Source organism: Gobius niger (assembly GCF_951799975.1).
Source record: "Gobius niger genome assembly, chromosome: 20".
NCBI classification, from domain to species: domain Eukaryota; kingdom Metazoa; phylum Chordata; class Actinopteri; order Gobiiformes; family Gobiidae; genus Gobius; species Gobius niger.
This window is the reverse complement of record NC_136871.1, coordinates 21,409,911-21,431,078: the sequence shown is the minus strand read 5'-3', so window position 1 is coordinate 21,431,078 and position 21,168 is coordinate 21,409,911. Positions and strand designations below refer to the sequence as shown.

Here is a 21,168-nt window from a genome sequence, read left to right as displayed (position 1 = left end):
AAGCGGAATGCAAGCATGCAATATAATTCTTCATAGCTTCGTGGGGCTTGTATCAAAAAAGTATATATAGAGCAAACATGCATTATCAATAGTATTTCAGATCAGTTTTCCCAAAATAAAATTGGCAAATTACGAAATATATCGATGGGCCACCTAAGCCTGTTTCTATATATTATTTAGATCAAGTTGTGTTGTAAAAAAGTAGGCGAATGAACTATACTTCAGTTTACCAGTACTCTTTTATCCCATGTGCAGTGAAAGTGTCTGTCTGACAGGTCACGCCCACAAACTCACTCTCACAGTCCGCAGGTGACAGCTGAGGAGACAAACGCCTGCGCAGCACCGAGCAATGGATATTTCTGCGATATATGCTAACGTGGCTTTGGGCTTTATTTACTAAACACTAAAGTCTTCATAGCATATTTAATTTTCGCATGCCTACGCATTTCTTCTGGTCTCAGTTGTGGGAGCTGACTGCAGCTAACGCTAGCTTGACGTTTTCCCGACCAGTGATTTCTCAACCCATTTATCACCACTAAAATGTCAGAATTGGTCGGAGAGGCAAGAGCAGAATTGAAGCAAGCGAGCAAAGAAGTCAAAGAAAGCGAAAATGTGGCAGAGAAATACTCTGCCATGACAGTAAGCAAAAACAGCGAGATGAACATGGGAGATCTGTCCACTGTCCTTAGCGCTGTGCCCACTCACAAACCTGTTAAAAAGGTACGTTTATTTCTTAATTGTTGAATAATAAGCAGTGATTATTGTACTGTTTACACTGTCTGTCTAAAGAGCAAGGGCATGACCTTAGTATAGGAAAGGATAACAAGGGAAACTTGGGAAACAGAGCTTTTATTATTAGGTCGTAAAGCCACTGAGTGATGGCAAAGCTACTTATAGGCAATACAGAGCATTTTGAAATCAAACATAACCCCAAAGGTCTGAACGTAGTATTTTTCTAAGAACCTTCCTACCAGTAAACCAGAGTGTTTCATCCTTACATTCAGAGGTTGTTTATTGTACATTAATTAATTTGTAACTAGCATGAGCCCCACAGTAACATCTAAGCTCCCTTCAGCTTAAGACCAGGCAGGTAACCTTTGAAACACATTTACTCTAAAGAGAAGCCTAGAAGAAAGAAGTTGTCAGTCAGTTTTGCAATGAATGGAGGACATTTCACTCAGTTCTTCTTCTTTCACTACATTGAGCAAGCGTGTTGCTTAAGAATGCTGTGTCCGGTTGATTTATATTTCATTTCCATGTAAAGGTCAGGCAAAAACAAACAAACAAACAAACAAACAAAAATCATTATAATTGCGACACAGTGATGCCCTAGTTTTCAATGCGAGGTCAAAAATACTGAAAAAGGTGTTGTCTGTCTAAATCCCAAACTTATAATATTGCTGACAGGAAAACTGCTTTTTATTGTTCTCTGTTGCTGTGATGGTCTTTGGTATGTGAGGAGGAGTCTTTAAGCACTTGCTAAAGAGAGACACCACACACCGCTGAAATCAGAAAGAGTCTGACGTTTAATAAGTGAAGATAAGAAATCACTCAGTTGACAGATTTATTAAATCCCAGAATACTCACTCTTTAAATGTCCATTTCCACTATTTTAAATAGAAATATGTCTCAATGGCCAAAGAAAATGCTGAAATGTCTAAAATTGCTGTCAGCATTTGTTATTGTGGTCAGTTACTCATGATTGTGTGATCATTTTTTATTGAAACTGCACCTTCTGTTGTGTGTTTAAAAGAATGTGTAGCTTTGTTGCGTTTGCTATAGTTTAAAGTGTGGACAACCGGCTATTACAAAAATGTAGTTGGATTATATTGATCTACATGTATTCTATCAAAGTCTTTCTATCAGCTTGTAAACACAGCATGACCTCATAAGTTTTATGCATTTACTTTTATACGTAGCAAATCCAGTTTGTGGAGGACAAGCAAGAGTTCAGCCGGTTCCCGACTAAAACTGGCCGTCGATCCCTGTCCCGCTCCATCTCTCAATCCTCCACAGACAGCTACAGCTCAGGTACATTTTGTCTAACTGTTTGTGTGCTACTATTGAACCACAACTCATAATTTCATTTCCTAAGCTCTAAAATAATCCTGTTCATTGTACGTATGTCTGTGTGTGTTGTCTGTCCTTGCATTGTCACTTTATTGTAGCTGCATCTGGTACAGATAGCTCTGACGATGAGACCTCTCCACGAGACAAAACCCAAGTCAATGCAAAGGGCAGCAGTGACTTTTGTGTGAAGAACATAAAGCAGGCTGAGTTTGGCAGACGAGAGATAGAGATTGCTGAACAAGGTAAGAGTAGGCTTGTTGCGCATTTTTTATGTGATTTTGTTGCCTGATGACTGTTTCTCGACAGATATGTCAGCGCTGATCTCACTCAGGAAGAGAGCACAGAGTGAGAAACCATTGGCAGGTGCCAAAATTGTGGGCTGCACTCACATCACTGCACAAACTGCTGTAAGATCTTTATCATGTTTACCACAACACATAGCCTCAACTTAAAATGTTCATGCATCCCTCACCCACATACTTACATATCCTGCATTTTCTAATACTATTATAGTGGTGCTATTTTCAAAAGTGAAAAATTCACTGCCTTAGGTGCTGATTGAGACTCTCGTGGCTCTGGGAGCTCAGTGTCGCTGGACTGCATGTAACATTTACTCCACTCAGAACGAAGTCGCTGCTGCACTGGCAGAGTCTGGTAAGCTTAGCCTGTTACCGATTTATGAAGTATTTCTGTAGTTACTTCATTAAATTAAATTAAATCTCACCAGGAATGCACTCATTTACAATCTGGAACACAGCCATTGAATATTGGCTTTTATTCATTTCATATCTGATTGCGTCATTATTATTGTGTTTTCAGGAGTGGCTGTCTTTGCTTGGAAAGGGGAGTCTGAGGATGACTTCTGGTGGTGTATCGACCACTGTGTCAACACTGAGGGATGGCAGCCTAACATGGTACTTACCTTTCAGAGATACATTTACTTTAGATTGTCATCACTGGCATATTTAGATATTTGCGTATGGCTTATTAGATCCTCGACGATGGAGGTGACTTGACACACTGGATGTACAAGAAATATCCAAATGTGTTCAAGAAGATCAGGGGCATTGTTGAGGAAAGTGTCACTGGGGTTCACAGGTAATTCAGAATTAGCAGACATTCAATATTAGAACTTTTCTTGCTGTTTTACTCATGAGCTCGAACCTTTGTGACCAGGCTGTATCAGTTGTCTAAAGCTGGTAAGCTGTGTGTGCCAGCAATGAATGTAAACGACTCGGTGACCAAACAGAAATTTGACAACCTTTACTGCTGCAGGGAGTCGATACTTGACGGGTGGGTTAATTTATGTTCATTTATGTTGTTACTCTGTGTTACTATCTCTATATTTTATGCATGTAGTATATTTAAGCTAAGGTAAACTATTTATTTTTCTTGTATCGCTAGTAGCCCATACTCTGGACATCATCAAAGTGTGTTACTGTTTACTGCAACCTTGTAATCATCACAAAGGCCACATCACATTCAGCAACAATATCTAATCGTAGTTGATATTTTATATTACTCTGTTAATCCTTGTCAATGAACCACAATGTTTTACATTTGTTTTATACTGTTTTAAATACTGCTTGACTTGTTCAATTTTAAAGCTCCATTATCAATTATGTTTTTCATTTTCACAAATGTCAAAGTTTGAGATTAAGGTCATACAAAATACAAATCTAAAAAACCTTGACGTTTATTATCTTTTCCAGCTTAAAGAGAACCACTGATGTCATGTTTGGAGGGAAACAAGTGGTTGTCTGCGGATATGGAGAGGTAAAACATTCCCACCCTCCTTAACACTCTGGTTCCATAGTCTTTTGAAAAAAGAAGTAATATTTCAATGTTTAAATATTTGAGTTTAGAGGCACAGCGGCAGCGTCAGATATGTGATAAGCACTGACTGTATTGTGATTATTTTAAATGGAAGAAACACAAAATAAGGTTCATTTGAAACTAAGTTTTAGATATAGATCATCAAATTAAAATTGTGTATTTCATGGTTCTGAGCTCCCACATAGTTTGTGATACTTTTCTTATTCAACCCTGGTATATAAACAAATGTATATTTTTCAGAATGTCTATAGGGAACAATTGCGCTGGAAAGATCGTGCGTAATCCTCATAAAACGTAGAAGAAAAAACAATATATTGCACCTGCAAATAAATCTCACTATTTGCATGACAAAAAGTGTTTGGGGGAAATGGGAAAATTCGCCTCTGGAACTGGAGCAGTGTTCATAGTTCTGTCGAGCTTCATTGCTTATACTAGATAGATTTTGTGTTTGGTAATATCTTTTTCAGCTATACACATAGCACAGTTCTTTAATATTTGATGTTGGCAGGTCGGAAAAGGGTGCTGTGCTGCTCTGAAAGCTTTGGGAGCCATTGTGTATATAACAGAGATTGATCCCATCTGTGCACTGCAGGCCTGGTAAGTGAATGTGTATAGAAACCAGTCAATATCTAATGTATACCAGATTGACAAGACACTGAGAACAGACTAAACCTTTTTATTTCCATGCAGCATGGATGGATTTAGAGTGGTGAAGCTCTGCGAGATCATTCGCCATGTGGATGTGATAATTACATGCACTGGTAAATTCTAAAGGCAAAGACTATAAATTAATAAATTAACTGTTTTATATGTCACAAAACGGGCCATGTTTGGAATACTGATGGTAATCAATGGAATTTCTCCCTCTAGGTAATAAGAATGTTGTGACTAGAGACCAACTGGACAGAATGAAAAATGGCTCTATTGTGTGTAACATGGGCCACTCCAATACTGAGATTGACGTGGTAAGAGAAAATGCTCAAAATCCCTGACCTAAATCTTAAAAGAACACACTTAGAATCACGAGTTGACCAATGAAACAAGAGTTACTGTTTAAATGTTTATAAAGGATAAATTAAGTATGAACTGACTATGTCCAGGCAAGTCTTCGGACCCCAGAGCTTACTTGGGAGAGGGTGCGTTCTCAGGTGGATCATGTCATCTGGCCTGATGGAAAGAGGGTTATCCTTCTGGCAGAGGTAACAATAAACATTAACATCTTTTTTTGGTCACTGGCCACTGAGACTAGACTTTTCACAGCTGGGACAGCAGCTTAACAGTTCATGCTCTTGAAAACGTAAGGAAATGTGTAGTGCATCTTAATAAAAGCCTATGATTATAAATGTTGAATATCTGTCGAGCGATATGTCAAATACAACATAAGTACTTGAAATTGGCCACATAATCATTATTCCTTTTTTTTTCATGTACTTTTTGTAGACTAAATATGGAGCACACAGCAGAAGTTCAGGACTTCCTTGATTGATGTCTTGATGTACTCTGTCTAAAACTCAATTGTCAAGTGGCTAGTGAGGGGTTGAAGTGAAGGGTTGCTATCTAAAGTAGAGATATACCAGCATTTGGCATAATCCGCTTGTTGCTTTGCTTAATCTAATTTATCTAGCTATATCTGTCTGTTTATGTATCTTTCTGTGAAACTATACTTTCTGTAGGGTCGCCTTTTGAACCTCAGCTGCTCCACTGTTCCTACTTTTGTTCTGTCCATCACAGCCACAACTCAGGTCAGTCTGTTTTACCACTGCCTCTTTAACAAATAAACGGAGTAAAGTAAACTAACACTACACTTTTCCCCACATTTTGTTCTGGTACTGCCTCATTCCAGAATTGATTACATTTGTTTTTTCCCCCCGTCAATCTACACACAATGTCCCACAATGACAAAGTGAAGAAAGCTTTTTAGAGTGTTTTGCAACATAAAACTCTTGCATTTACATAAGTATTCACAGCCTTTGCTATGACACTCAAATCTGAGCTCAGGTGCCTCCTTTTATTTACTTTAATGTAATAAATAATTCAATCATTTTTTAAATGAGGCTGTAACATAATAAAATGTAGGAAAAGTGTAGGGGTGTGAATACTTTCCTGATACACTATTTTAAATCCATAAAAGGCATACATTGGTTGGTTGACTATAACTGTGTAACTGTATAGCTCATATTAATAGTGCATGTGGTCTATTTCAGGCCTTGGCACTTATAGAGTTGTACAATGCTCCAGAGGGACGCTACAAGCAGGACGTGTACTTGCTTCCCAAGAAGATGGGTAAGAGAAATCCACTTATTCTTGTATTATTTAATATGTCTATAAATAACCTACTAGGTGGGACTTTCAATTTTTTTGATACACCTATTGCATATATTATATCTGTTGAGTTGTGTGACATTTTATTTTTGTTGTAGATGAATATGTTGCTAGTTTGCATCTTGCGACCTTTGATGCTCACCTTACGGAGCTGTCTGATGAGCAGGCTAAATACCTCGGCCTGAATAAAAACGGCCCTTTCAAACCCAACTACTACAGGTACACACATTTTAATTATTCCTCGTCAATAATGAATTCATTAAGTTGACTTAATGTTGTTTACTATGCTTTCAGATACTGACCTGAGGAGGGAGGGCTGCACATTAAAATAGGCCATAAAACCTAATTTACTTGTGCATTTACAAATTGTAATCACCTGCTGTAAATGATTTCCTTCAGGATGTAATTTCCTGCTATTCATGTTTTACTCTCAACATTGGCTAGGTTTAAATGATCAGAAAAATCAGATAACTGGCAAAACGGTGGCAATATTTATGTTGACGAGCAGACTTTCAATGTGCGGAGCAGATAAAGGGTAGCACGTATATTTGTTCTCTGCATTTTGTTGGTAGGAAAGGTCCTACGTTCGAGGAGTCTGATGAGTGAGCCTGAAGGGAGAAGGGGAAGGGAGAAGGGGGAGGGGAAGACAGAGGGGAAGGGGAAGGGAGAAGGGGAAGAGAGAGGGAGAAGGGGGAGGGAGAGGGAGAAGGGGATGGAAAGGCCCTTGGACGAAAAATGTTCCATGTGATATCAGCTTCTTGTGCTTGGTATCCCATCGTGGATACAGCACAGGTTAAGTAACTCAGTGGTCTTGGTTCAAACCTAGTTATCTGTTTTATTTTCTTGAGTAATTGTAGTGATTTCAGCAAATTAAAACACAAAACTAAGATTAGGAGAAGGGGAGACACAATATAGTAAATAATCAGTGCTGGGACTCGTACTCACAACTGTACAACAGTGGAGTAATGTTCTGCCATATGTGCAGCAGCATAAGCCACTCGACTGTCGGCTGCACATTGTACTTTCTCATCAAACAAATTTGGGATTTATTTCATGGAAAACCTTTTGTGAGTTTTCTTTTTTTTAATTTAAACATGCTTTCAGTCTCTTCATAATATGTTTTGATCTTTGTCTTTGTGACATTAGTTTTGCCTTTTTTCTGGATTTTCTGAGAACTCCACAAATCAGATTATGATCAGATTTATGGTCTGCATGTAAACGTAGCCGGTGTTGAGAAGAAAAAACATATAATAAATATATAAATATGAAATGTGCCAAAAATAAGATATCAACTTCAAACCTTGGTTTTAAAGTTAATCGAATTATTGTTTCTAAAATATTGCTTGAAATGAGGTAAGGATTGAAAAAGTTCTAGGTTAAACTCCTCTGAGCTTGTCTAATGGGGTTTTGTTTTATAGTTTACATTGATTGTGGCTATTTAGTAATTCATATTAGATTATTAAAATGGCAATGTCATTAGTTTTCGCAGGCAATCTTTACATTCCATCTGATGATTTATATGTAAGACTAACATTTTAATTGCTTTAATCTGAAGGAAGAAAAGAAAAAACTTTATGAATTTAGTGTCCATGTCTGTGTTAATTCAAATGGAAAGTATTGTTAAATTAAATTGAATTAAATTAAATTAAAATGCCACGGTCCACAGGTTTGCAAACTCATAGTAATTATTATATGCGTTACTGTATTACAAAATACTAAGGGCCTCACCCTGAAAATCAGCATTTAATTGTCTTTCCAAATGCCTAAATTATATCTTAAACTTGAGCATATTTTTCTTTTATTGTTGTAATTAAATTGTACATGTTTTATTATTACTACACAATATTTGTTTTTGTTAAAAGTTTCCAGCAGGTAAATCACAGCCATAAAGTTAAATCTCACTGTAATCATGGTGTCTGATCGGGAGACAGTGCCTTGTGATTCTCTCAGTGAAAATAATGTATTTCACTTAAAATAAAACACTGCAATATAAAGTTGCAGCTATGCAGAGATAATAGTTCATTTTTACTCCTTTAAAGACGTCACAATCTCACGTTGGCATTTCTTTTTTGATTTTTGCATTTACACTTGTATGTTATATGTGTGTATATACTATTTATATGTTATTTTAAATATAAACTTGAGCTGACCTTGCATAAAAAGGTAATGTTAAAACAAACTTCAATAATCTAATGTTTAAATTTAGTTGGTTCATGCTTCAGAGTAATAGAATGTTTTTTTTGTGTCTATATCATGTATTGTCACTTGACCAATGCCATATTGAAAACACCACTGTGATGAGAAAGTTGCACACTTACTGATTTCATACTCTTTATTTTAAGTTTGATTTGACAAAATTGTGTTTATACCCTGTCATATACGTATGACATATGCAAAGGCAGGTAGTACATTTACTCAAGTACATGTACTCTCATGTACTTAAGTATCTTTTTGAAGAAATTGTACTTTCTTACTTGTATCATGCACTTACTTGTATGATAAAAAGACTAGTTTTATCATACGGTACTTTTTGCTTCTGCTTGAGTACACATAGTATAATGAAGTATCTGTACTCTTGAGCAAAAATAATTGTTTTATGCGGAAAATGCTTCATTTTGATCTTCGTTGTTATTTTGTTTTTTCAGTTTTTTCTGCCATTTTCTTAGGATTCCCACTTGATTTCATGTTTTGTTTCACACAAGGTTTGGCATTATTGAAAAAAATCAAACGTTTTTGCTCAAACAGTTACAAAGCTCAAGTAACATTTTCTCTGTGCTTTTTTACTTTTTCTTGAGTATTTGTTTGGGTCATTACTCTTTATTTGTACTTGAGTAAAAAAAAATCAAAGTAACTTAAATCTTGAGTAAATATTTTGGCTACTCTACACACCTCTGGACATGTTGACTTCAGTATATAGGCCACCCCTTGTTAAAATTACAATATTTACATGCTGTGTTCTGGGTTTCAATAAATTGTATCAAATTTATGATAAATTATTTATATAGATGTGACATAATTATGTATAATATGATTCTTAAAGACATAAAATAAACTGTTAGACTATGGATGAACGTGCAATCTTTATTTGAGTACTTTTATCTATAATACATTTTGGAGTGAAAATGTCCTCCTAAATTACAATAAAAGTGTCATTATTATTCATTTTCCAAAGGTTTTTTTTGTATAAGTTTATTTACATTTCGGTTTGAAGAGGCAAAAGTTTTCTTGTTATAGACCATTGGGTGGAGGAGCAAATGAAGCTATGGAAGAGGATCTACCATAAGACCTACATGACCCAGAGCGTGTAAAGTTAATGCATGTTACAGTATGATTTGGTTTAACCCATTTGAGCACAGGCTGTTCACGCGTCACAACCTCTCGCGACAAGACAGCGGCCAACATGATGGAGGTCTATGGGGGAAACGGTGGAGCAGCTGTAAACAATAAACAGAGAGCGATGATTCCCAATAAAAGCAGAGGAGAATTCACGCGCAATCTACGTAAAGACTCGGAGGTAATGTACACAATAAGCCCACGTCATCTGTGATTGTATCCATCACGTTAGATCACCAGCAATCTTAGCTTTACAGGGGGCTTTGGCTTGTGTTGCTCGAGTGCTGTTAGCATAACTTTGTTATCCTTATAAGCATGTTGACAGGGTGTGTAGTGACATTTACTTTGTAGTTTAAGATCAGATGTGTTTTTAAAAGTCATATTAGTGTTGTTATTTGAGTTATGTTCTGTAAAAGCTAAAAAAACAGGAATTCATTTTACAAGTACTAGCTTAGCTAGATTCTAAGTAAGCTAACCTAGGCCTCTGTAATCTACTACATTTTCTGTTGAGCGGTGGCTAAAGGGACATTTTAATACTGATAGACGTCTATTCTTACTGTGCTGTACTGTAGTTGCCCTGTGATAAACGCTGTTAGGTAACAATAATGTGTGTTACGCAGGGCTTCTCTGAATCCCCGGACCTGGAGTTTGAATACGCTGACACGGACAAGTGGGCTGCGGAGTTGTCAGGTGGGCAGTGCTCGGTTTTAGGACGCGCTCACATGTGGTCCAACTTTAACAAACAAAAACCCTGGTTAATTTCCTTCTTTTTCTTTTACCTGCACCTGTGGGGATACAAACCATCAACGTCTCGGTTATAGGAGGAACACCTGCAGGGGCGTAGCAAGGGTGCCCTGGGGCCCCAAGTAAAAATTCACTGGGGGCCCTACATTATATTTCATTGAGGCTTCTAGATACAGTACACAAAAGACAAGAAACCAATTCCTTCATAAATCAGTGCTGAAGTAAGGATTAAACAACGAGAAGCTGTGCATTATACACTTTTAATGAACAATATGAATTCCCATTCATTAAAAGTTTTGTTTTGGCTGAAAATGTTGAAATTAGCAAGAAAATCCATCTCATTTGTTACTGTCAGTGACTCGTCGAGTCATTCGGCTTCTCACCCAACGTTAGCTAACGTTTATCTGATTCAGCAGTGTTATGCGTTGCTACGGCGATACCCGGAGCGGAGTGGTTTAACTCCCAGACTACGGGTGCAGTTATATAGTATTATTGATATTTTCGTCAAAAGGCCCAGAGTAGGTGTGTTGAGTTGCCTTGTGTGCGAAATGCGCGGTATAAATAAACATGCCCTGCCTCAGTATCAATGATTCAAATGATTTGTGAATCAACTATTTAAAATCAGAGAGTCATACATTACTACTTTAATCTTGTATCTTACAATTTTTTGAACATTTGTAAAAATACTAAACAACTTTGAAGTAAGTTAAGGAGGTTCCAGTACGATTGCTGCTCATAAGTGAACCAAAGATTTGGTTAATGGAATGGCAAAACTCACCACAAAGTTAGAGATGTAAACTAGAAGCCAAATCCATCTAAAAACACTGTATACTATTACTCATCCATCAATGCATGCATTAGGAGAGTGACCTGACTATTCCCATGATGCACTTCTCTCAGAACAGTAGGCTCTTTTTTCTCTGAATCATAATGTGGTTGAAATAAACTGGTTTCACTTAAATTAGCAAATGTAATATGGTGGAGCCATGCCCATGAGTAAAATGAGTGAACCATGGCTCACTAAAAAAGCATGCCTGCAACAATAGTACCATATATCACAGTGGTGAGATGTTGTAACTGCAGCACCATAGTCTCTATGGACTCTATCAAATGAATGTTAATAGTACAGACCATACAAAGTGTGTCTTGTATATTTGCCTGCCTTGCCTAATAGCAAGTTATCCCTCTGACCATCCGCTCTACCACTGAGCCACTTTAGCCTTAACTTTTATGCCATTTTCAAACAGTGGTTGTTCTTCCATTAGTAGGACAAAAGAAGGACAAAAGAAGTGGATTTTGCCAGGAAGTGCACCCGGGTTCTCTTTGAATGGACCGAGTATGAACGTGCTCTTAATCTCTTGCTTGACCTCCCTCATTATTTTTTACAGAGCTATACAGCTATACAGAAGGCCCAGAGTTTGCCCTGAACAGAAAGTGTTTTGAAGAAGAATCCAGAGAACATGGTAATTAAAAAATACCCTGGTTATTTTTTTATGATTGCTACTGAGATACTTTGTCTATATTGTCCACCCCTACTCTCTCAGACCTCATTATTCATAGTAAGTATTTGTCACTCCTTCATTCAGTTGCAGATAAGAAGTGGACAGAGCTGGATGCAGCCCAGCACAGAGCTCATGCCATGCGATTACTGGACGGTCTGGAGGTGATTGCTCGTGAGAAAAGGCTCAAAGTCGCCAGAGCTATCCTTTATATGGCTCAAGGTACATCATAGTGTCTGTCATTTCACTCATATTTGCAACGTCATTAATTATTGGCCTGCCCTTTTATTTGCATTTTTGAAAATACTTTTTTCAGGAACCTTTGCAGAGTGTACCTGTGAAGCCGAAGTACAACACTGGATGAGATATAACACCTTTCTATTGCTGGATGTGGGAACCTTTTCTGCACTGGTGGAGCTGCTCAACATGGAAATAGAGTAGCCATTTTTATTGTTCTCAGCAGCTTGAGTTAATATTCTCTTGAGTTTTCATTGACGGTGTATTGTCTTCTCTGTGATTTCCAGTAACAATGCTGCCTGCTCTAGTGCTGTGAGGAAGCCTGCGATCTCTCTGGCAGACAGTACTGATCTGAGGGTGCTTCTGAACATCATGTACTTGATGGTGGAGACAATTCAACAAGACGATCCAGCGGACAAACCCGAGTGGAGAATTATTAAAGAAACTTTCAGATCAGAACTGGGTACACATAGTACTAGTCTAGACATTATTTTGTTTTTTAAACTTATGTACAGTGTTTTTGTTTTAACGATTGCTGCCTGTCTTAACCATTGTCTTGTAGGATCTCCACTTTTTAACAACGAGCCAATTTCGGTGATGCTCTTTGGCATGGTCACCAAGTTTTGCAGCGGTCATGCACCCCACTTCCCAATGAAAAAGGTGCTATTACTGTTGTGGAAAAGCGTACTGGTGAGTTATACATTTCTGTCATTCATTATGGTCGGATTTAGAAAACAAAAACTAATCATTAATATCAACTTGTATTTCAGTTTACCCTTGGAGGGTTTGAGCAGCTCCAAAGCTTTAAGGTGCAGAAGCGAGAGGAGTTGGGGCTCCCTCCTCTTCCTGAAGACAGTATTCGAGTGGTTCGCAGCATGCGGGCCGCGTCCCCACCAGCCTCTGCGTCTGACCTCATTGAACAGCAGCAGAAGCGGGCGCGTCGGGAGCACAAAGTAAGAGCCTATTAAGAAATCACAAATTAAGTAAGCCGATTTATGCGTTTGTTTTGACATTGAATTGTTTGTATGCGGATCAAAAAAGGATGCTTGTATATAGTTTAAAATAAGCATAAAGTTTAGTAATTAACTCTGTGCATAGCTTCAAATCAAAACAGCACAACTTCCTGTTTCAATCCAGCACACCAAAATAAAAGCACCAACTTATTCATTAATTCAACTCTCTTTCTGCCTCACTGTTAACAGACAAACCACATAAAATGTGTGTATTCAATTATGTCCTTGTAATGTTGCAAGTACCTGCTGAACTAATCAATGAGACGAATTGTGTGCTTTTATTTTGGCGTGCTGGAATGGAACAGGAAGTCATTTCTTGGGCTCTGACTATTATGCTATAGTGTTGTTCTAATAGGTAGTTGTTGTAAAAAGCTGCAGAGTGAAGTAAAGAGTTAAAATACACATATTTTCCTAGTTCCAAGGTAAAAAGATGTCCAGGTAAATAAACAGTTGTTCATCTTGTTCAGTCACTGATCAAACAGGACAATCTGGATGCGTTCAATGAAAAGGACCCCTACAAAGCTGACGACTCTCGCGAGGATGAAGACGACAATGACGACAATGACAACTCTATAGAGACTGAGACTTTTCCCATTGATGAAGTGATGCCTCCGCCCATCCCACACCCTCCATCAGACAGAGTGTCCTTCCCTAAAGGCCTGCCCTGGGCGCCTAAAGTTAGGTACTGTACTATGACTTTTGCGCATTTCTAGGCTATTACCACAAGCTATTGTCCTGACATTATCCTCCTTCTACAGAGAAAAGGACATTGAAAATTTCCTTGAATCAAGTCGAAGTAAATTCATTGGTTACACTCTTGGAAAGTAAGTTATCACTGAATAAATGAAGAATAGCTTTAGAATTGTCTCAGCTGTTTATACTTGATGTAATGTTTTAATGTATTATTTGTTTTTATAGTGACACTGACACAGTTGTTGGCTTGCCCCGACCAATTCATGAAAGCATTAGGACGCTAAAGCAGGTAATGCACTGTCTTATGATTATTATGTTATTGCTCAAACGTTAAAGAAAATATCTCCATATTCACATTGGTTTTATTTCTTATTTTCAGCATAAGTATGTCTCGATAGCTGAGATCCAAATAACAAAGGAAGAAGAGTTTCAGAAAACTCCTCTTTCTGGGGTGAGTTAGAACATGTCAGTAAAATTGCGTATCAAGATTACGCAACAATGTGTGTCGATTATAGATTATTGTTATTTTATTATAATGATGATACTGTTGTTAAGGGTGAAGAGGAGGTAGAAATGTGTGCGATAGAGCTGCTGTATCAGGGTATTCTGCCCAGTTTACCTCAGTACATGGTAAGTTTTTCATAACGTACATAAATAAGGATGTTGCTGCCGTCTAATATGTGACTTTCATGTTATTTTTAACACAAGATTGCCTTGCTGAAAATTTTACTTGCTGCGGCTCCTACGTCAAAGGCAAAGACTGACTCCATAAATATTCTAGCTGACGTGTTACCAGAGGAGATGCCGTAAGATAACACAAGTTTACCAGAAATGAGAGGGTTGATATATTTTATTTTATGTATAAATCATTGACTTTTCTCTGATTCACTCAGGACCACAGTATTACAGAGTATGAAGTTGGGTGTTGATGTGAACCGACACAAAGAAATTATTGTTAAGGCAATCTCTGCCATTCTGCTGCTACTCCTCAAACACTTCAAACTGAACCACATATACCAGGTATGATTACATTTCACGTACTAAACCAAGACAAGTCCTAATTATGTATTACACCTGATTGTTTCTTGCTAATGTCTGTTTATTTTTTCAGTTTGAGTACATGGCTCAGCATCTGGTATTTGCCAACTGCATCCCACTTATTTTGAAGTTTTTCAACCAGAACATCATGTCCTATATCACGGCCAAGAACAGGTGTGAATATACACTATTATACGGTTTAAGTTTAGACAGAACATTGTCCTTATTACTGTCATGCTCATTTTTAGCATCTCAGTTCTTGACTTTCCATACTGTGTGGTACATGAGCTCCCAGAGTTAACCGCAGAGAGTCTGGTAAGGTTCACTCATTTACATTTACCAGCAATGTTTTTCTAATAACAGAAAGTTATGATAATATTTGCTAAACATTTTTGCCCTTTACAGGAAGCTGGAGACAACAACCAGTTTTGCTGGAGGAACCTCTTTTCCTGCATAAACCTGTTAAGGATTTTGAATAAACTGACCAAATGGAAGCACTCCAGAACAATGGTCAATGGGTTTATTTGTGGATAAAGAGATACCCATATGATTTTAAATATTGACATAATGTTTTACTTGTTACACAGATGCTAGTTGTGTTCAAGTCTGCTCCCATCCTGAAGAGGGCGCTGAAGGTTAAGCAGGCCATGATGCAACTCTATGTTCTGAAGCTACTCAAAGTGCAGACCAAATATCTTGGACGGCAGTGGAGGAAGAGCAACATGAAGACGATGTCTGCCATCTACCAGAAAGTTCGCCATCGCCTCAACGACGATTGGGCATTTGGAAACGGTGAGGGGGGAAAGGACATTATTTCATGAGTTATTTAAAACTTCAAGCACTAATTTGTAATTTACAAAATGGAGAAACCAAGGCACTCTCTGGTGACGTTAAAATGCCATAAAAGGGGGTTATTATGCAAAATCGACTTTTTCAAGCTTTAAGTAATGTTATTATGTCATTCCCTCATTAAAAACATGCCTGAAGTGTTGCCTTGGCACATTCACGTATTTTTGAGTAATCTGTAAAAACTCTGATGGCAGCCATTTTAGGGATAGGTTTGCCTGAGTCCTCCTAGGAACGCCCCCACCTCCTGGAGACGCCTCCGAGCTTTCGTCACCAGCCGAGTAACCAACCACTGCTCCTCAGCAGAACCCCCTCCCCACTGATGCCACAGACAGCGTGTGGAGGGGGCGTGTCGGAAAGGGTCAGAGGTTCTTAAAGAGACAGAGGCCTATTTCAAGACATTCACAACAGCCATTTTGAGAGAGCAATTTTATACAAGGCAGTTATTTTAATTTACTGCATCTACAGACCAACAGAAGGTTTCGTCATCATTGTAGTGTGCTATAGACTGAAATGTGATTGAAAAAAGCATAATACCCCCTCTTTAAGGCATGTTAACTTCACCAGGGAGAGCTTTGGTTTCTCTATTATTCTTTTTTTAATGCCTTTTCCTGCTCTAAAGAGCTCCTCTGGTTTATAATCATACTCCGTAGAGATCCAGGAAGCACTTCTCTTTTCCTCTTTTTGACTAATTTGTTCTTGTTTTAGATCTGGATGCTCGTCCTTGGGACTTCCAGGCTGAAGAGTGTGCACTGAGGGCTAACATTGAGCGCTTCAACAGTCGACGCTACGACAAGAGCCACAGTAACCCGGACTTTCTGCCTGTGGACAACTGTCTGCAGAGTGTCCTGGGACAGCGCGTGGACCTACCTGAGGACTTTCAAATGAACTACGACCTCTGGCTCGAGCGAGAGGTTTTCTCTAAACCCATTTCATGGGAAGAACTGCTTCAGTGAGAATCATTTTAGTCTTTTTCCAGAAAAAACTAATTAGTTCAGATTCTGGTGTCAGTGACGTTGCCACAATCAAATGATTCAAATGCTGCCCTTGATGTTTGTTGTGGTGCATTCAGCTATTTCATGTAGACTTTTTACAGAATCTTAGATCATTGTTTTCTAAAAGAATTAACTCCAAGGTTGGTATCTTGAACATAACGTTTGTTTCTCTTTTTCTGTAACGGTTTATCAGGGATGTATATACAGGGGGTGTTCATTTAGTCGGTCTCGAGCTACCAGCAGGTCGCTCATGAAAGCCCACCACATCAGAGTCCTGTCAATCCAAAACCTGTTTCTATCCAATAAGGAGTACATAGTTTGTTGTTACATATGAGACAAAAGGGTTGACTTTGTGAAAGTCTGAAGGCCCGTCCCCAAGCGTTACCACGGAGCTGTCGCTCTCCAACATGACTCCCAATAATGCCATTTATTTTGGGGATAATTATGGGCTGTCCTACAATACAGAACAAAAGAAATGCCTTGATTATAAAATGGTGTGAGTAATGTATAACATAAATACTTGTAGGCTACATTAATCAAGTCAAAAATGTTCATCATTGTATTTAGTATTATAACATATTAGTAGAGTTTTATTCAAGACGGTATTTTCGGAATATTTGAAGGGCATGAGGGTGGAGTTTTGTTTTGTTTTTTTCCCAATCGGGTTACAATCAATTGACCATTATCTATAGGTAGATCTCCGATCCTCGCTGATTGTGAAAGTAGCTCGTGAGCTGAAAAACTGGGCACCCCTGTTGTAGAGTCTTTGTCAACATACTTCTTTCTGGGACCATTTAGGGGTAAAACTTGACCAATCAACTCATAGACTTGAACTAAACTTTTATTGAACTTGATGTTTTTATGTTTAGTGGAATTACTTCCCATCAAGAGAAAGAGAATATAATGAACATTTCCACTATTGTTTCTGCTATTTACGCTTATTTCCTGTATTGCAAAACAGATACATTTAATCTGCAAGTTGCACAACTTATTTATCATGGGGTTGTCTTTGTTTTTTCACCTTAAACACTGTAATAAAAATGCAATATTGGAATTGTGCTTGTACTTGCACTTTACTCTCACTGTGCTAGTTAGAGCTGAGGCAGGTGTGCGCCCTTGTCCTGATTGTTTAGAGGGAAGTCGTCAGGGTCGGAGTGGAGACAACTGGGAGTAACCTTCAAAAAGCACATACTGTGAGTCTGACACATTGTGACATGTCCCTTGTCTGTTGTTTGTGGGTATTTGAGTGTGAGATGGTTCTCTTCCTATTTCAAGGCCTTGAGTCATGCAGTGATTGCTATTGCCTTGGAGCTTGATTTTCACGTGGTATGAAGACTCCCACTTTTGTTCTTCCAAGCCAACAGTCCAAGCCACACCCTTTCCTCTGACGTTATAGAAGAAGTGAAACCTAACAAACGCGCCTTTTTATTTTGAACCTCTGCTGGTGAAAGGACCCACTGTGAATGAGAGACATGGACAGGACACGCAGGCAGTCCTTTGGACGAATAAGACCCGACCTCTGCCCTAGACACAACAGTCCTCTGGATGCTTACTGCTGCACTGACGAGGAGGTCATCTGTGCTTCCTGTGCAAGCAGTGAGCACACGGGACACACCATCGGGCTGGTGAGAGAGGAGCGCAGGAGGAAACAGGTGTGCAAAACTTAAGGCTCATATTTTACTTGAAAAATAATATTTGGAAAGAGGGGACGAGGAGTTTTTAAGTAATTGCAATGCCATTCGCTCACACAGTGCTTTTAAAAGGGAAACCATAATACAAGGAATGTGAAAGCCCACAGAGGCGTGACACGACCTCAAAACAAAGAAACTGTCATAGATGATGTACACAGTGGGACCCCTGCTCATAGCCCTGGAGGAAGTTTGAAAGGTTAATCTTTTGATCCAAACAGTTTATGCAACCCCAAGTGAGTTTCCAATATGAGAATGAGAAAACCAATGCATTGTTGGAAGTTTGTTGATCTTTTTTGTGGAGGCTGCTCTCATGCAAATAGTATGTAAACTAGAGTTTACCAATGCAGCTACTGGTGCTTTTATTTTCCATCTAGTGTATACTATGTAGTGTCAAATATTGTAGATAAATAAGTCCTAGAAATGGCTTTATTATTTGTGCTGCCCACAATAATAAATCCTTTTTCAAGGATGAGGTGAGGACATTAAAGAAGAAATGCCAGGCTCTTCTGCAGGAGAGACAAAAGGCACAGGTGCTGGAGCAAATCCATGTGAGTTCCTCTGGCATTGAGATCCATTTTGTCTCGAAACGGTTTTTAGCTGATCTTATTTTGAATTCCAGGAAAAGTCCTCGGAGACTGAGGATTTCTGTGAGGCTGTTCTGACAAAGGTCATCGACTTGCTGCAGACCCACTACATGTCTCTGCGAAAGCTTGTCCGCGCTCAGCACAGGTCGGCAGTGAGCGCGGTGGAGAAGCAAAGGACTGAGGAGGTGAAGAGAAGGTGCTCAGAGCTCGACCGCCTGACTCACACTGACAGTGATATCCACTTCCTCCTGGTACGTTTACAAAGTGTTCCTATATGAGCTCTGTACATGTGGAGTTAGACAAAAGTCTTCATTTCATCTTAAAACCATTCGGTCAGGTGGCATGAACCACTTAAAATACATGTATTCTAATTGTATAATGTACCAGATTACTGAATTGTATGTATTCTAATGTCCCGAATGACTAAAGAATAAACTCGCATTACTTCTTTGACAAATGCCTGCAGTGATTGTTGTCACAGGAATGGCCCTCTGTGCGTCAGCGCTGTCAGGAAGACCTCTCTGGGATCACAGACGCTTTACTCCTGCCGTTTAAGACTCTGCAGGATGCTGTAGAAGCACTTGGGAATCGGATGCAAGAGTTCTGCAACAGTGGCTTTGCTTCAGTAACACAGAATGGTGTGGAGTCTGTATTTTCACTCAATACTTTTCAGTAGAAATTGTCCAAAATATATATTTTCACTGTTTCTGTATAGAAGCTGTGTTAGAGCCTCAGAAATTGGTGGAAGAGCGTGACAAAGTTCAGCAAAAGGACTCGGCTGGTTTGTACTTTTTATTTATTCTGCTTAAACTTTTCTCCCATTTCTTTTCTATAATTTGATGAACCTGCTCTTTATTTTTTAGATTCTTCAGATTATGTGGACACTGATGAAATGACAACGGATAATCACGTGCAGCCACAGGACGATGACTCGTTTGGTTTGTTCAGATCAGAATCTTGTCCACAGTCATTAGAGATAAGATAATCCTTTATTGATCTCACAATGGAGAAATTCACAAGAGAATAGCTTGCTTAGGTGCACACTCTCTCTAAACGTACAGATCAGCAACAATAACTTTATTAGACCATAACCATAAATGCAAGAATATAATTTATAGAATGTGATTTATTTATTTATTTTAAATTTTTTGTAGATCTTTATGAGGTTGCCTGCTCCGGGATCCGAGCTGCAGACCCTCAAACCAGGGAGGACCTTCTACGCTGTAAGTTTGCAAAGTAAGTCTTGTAAGGAATAGTGGTCTTGGTAAACTCTGGTGTCTCCTCAGACGCATGCGAGCTTACGATGGACCCCAAAACAGCTCACGTGGACCTGCTCGTGTCTAATGATCTCAAAGAGGTGACGGTGGTTCCTCAAAGTTTCCTGGGCTCTGCAGTGCGTTACCCCGAGCGCTTCACTCACAGACGGCAGCTGTTGTGCAAAGAGGGGCTGCAGGATGAAAACTGTTACTATGAAATTGAAGTTACTGGTGGCCAAGCTGAGATTGCTCTGGCCTATGAGGGCATCTGTCGAAAGTCCCGCGTTAAACCGTCAGAGTTTGGAGCAAATGCCAACTCCTGGAGCCTGGACCGCACCTCTGCGCACTACTCTGTGTGTACTCTCAGAGGGGGCAGCGTAAACCTCCCCACAGTCCCGGAGCACAGCCGGATCGGGGTGTTTCTGAAGTTCAGAGCGGGGACAGTGTCCTTCTATGAAGTGTCTGACACCATGAAGTTTCTGTACAAGATAGAGGACGACTTTACTGAACCGCTGTATCCAGGATTCTGGATCGGGGAAAACTGCCGCATCAGGATTTGTGACCTAACAAGTCAAACCCAGTGAAGTCCTCACAGGACCCGCTGGTCAAAGAACCTCCCAGAGAAAAAAGACTTGGACGAGACGGCAGGTGTGTTTCTAATGTAAGTTTACATTAATTATACACATTTGTTTTTGTGAAGTTTTTTCAGGATTGTTTTAATACTTAACACACATGTTGATTCCAATTGATCATTTGTAAAATTAGTTTGATCTGAAACAAAATTGAGAAACAAGAATCTTTGTTGATGTAGTTTTAGATTTCACCATATCAAATTTTGACTCTGAGCATAAAGCTGTTCACAGAAATGGTAAACAATGGCACAGTGAGCCATTGATATTTTGTTCTCAGTGTCGCTATAATACATTTCTGTATTGTCTTTTTCTGTCATCTTTGTCAACTTAACTCAACAGCATTACATTTTTAACATAATGACATTTTTCATATATTGTA

General features: G+C 38.8%; 3 protein-coding genes across 4 annotated transcripts; all 3 read left to right on the top strand.

Annotated features, from left to right (window-relative positions):
• Positions 1–283: 283 nt before the first annotated feature.
• LOC306979443 (S-adenosylhomocysteine hydrolase-like protein 1) lies at positions 284–6,832 on the top strand. 2 transcript variants are annotated; one of them, XM_079578395.1, is made up of 17 exons: positions 284–720; positions 1,920–2,031; positions 2,184–2,312; positions 2,377–2,477; positions 2,622–2,724; positions 2,890–2,984; positions 3,062–3,168; positions 3,247–3,363; positions 3,783–3,846; positions 4,415–4,503; positions 4,597–4,667; positions 4,777–4,871; positions 5,007–5,105; positions 5,580–5,648; positions 6,111–6,189; positions 6,327–6,447; positions 6,523–6,832. In XM_079578395.1, exons 1-17 carry the CDS (start codon positions 541–543, stop codon positions 6,527–6,529), a joined length of 1,638 nt encoding a protein of 545 aa, XP_079434521.1. In that variant the 5' UTR covers positions 284–540; the 3' UTR covers positions 6,530–6,832. The 2 variants fall into 2 exon arrangements, with proteins under 2 accessions (XP_079434521.1, XP_079434520.1); XM_079578394.1 differs by having other exon boundaries at positions 285–720; positions 2,169–2,312.
• A 2,754-nt stretch (positions 6,833–9,586) lies between these two features.
• On the top strand, positions 9,587–16,955 carry strip1 (striatin interacting protein 1). Its single transcript, XM_079579441.1, has 20 exons — positions 9,587–9,742; positions 10,182–10,251; positions 11,694–11,768; positions 11,892–12,026; positions 12,121–12,241; positions 12,329–12,504; positions 12,604–12,731; positions 12,812–12,994; positions 13,522–13,736; positions 13,813–13,878; positions 13,973–14,036; positions 14,127–14,198; positions 14,303–14,377; positions 14,456–14,553; positions 14,641–14,767; positions 14,859–14,959; positions 15,034–15,100; positions 15,191–15,295; positions 15,373–15,577; positions 16,340–16,955. Exons 1-20 carry the CDS (start codon positions 9,629–9,631, stop codon positions 16,585–16,587), a joined length of 2,445 nt encoding a protein of 814 aa, XP_079435567.1. The 5' UTR covers positions 9,587–9,628; the 3' UTR covers positions 16,588–16,955.
• A 1,101-nt stretch (positions 16,956–18,056) lies between these two features.
• On the top strand, positions 18,057–20,801 carry LOC306979971 (tripartite motif-containing protein 16-like). Its single transcript, XM_079579159.1, has 8 exons — positions 18,057–18,278; positions 18,785–18,865; positions 18,937–19,152; positions 19,383–19,539; positions 19,617–19,682; positions 19,774–19,839; positions 20,056–20,124; positions 20,188–20,801. The coding sequence occupies exons 1-8, from the start codon at positions 18,090–18,092 to the stop codon at positions 20,739–20,741; spliced, it is 1,398 nt and encodes a 465-aa protein (XP_079435285.1). The 5' UTR covers positions 18,057–18,089; the 3' UTR covers positions 20,742–20,801.
• The last annotated feature ends 367 nt before the right edge of the window (positions 20,802–21,168 follow it).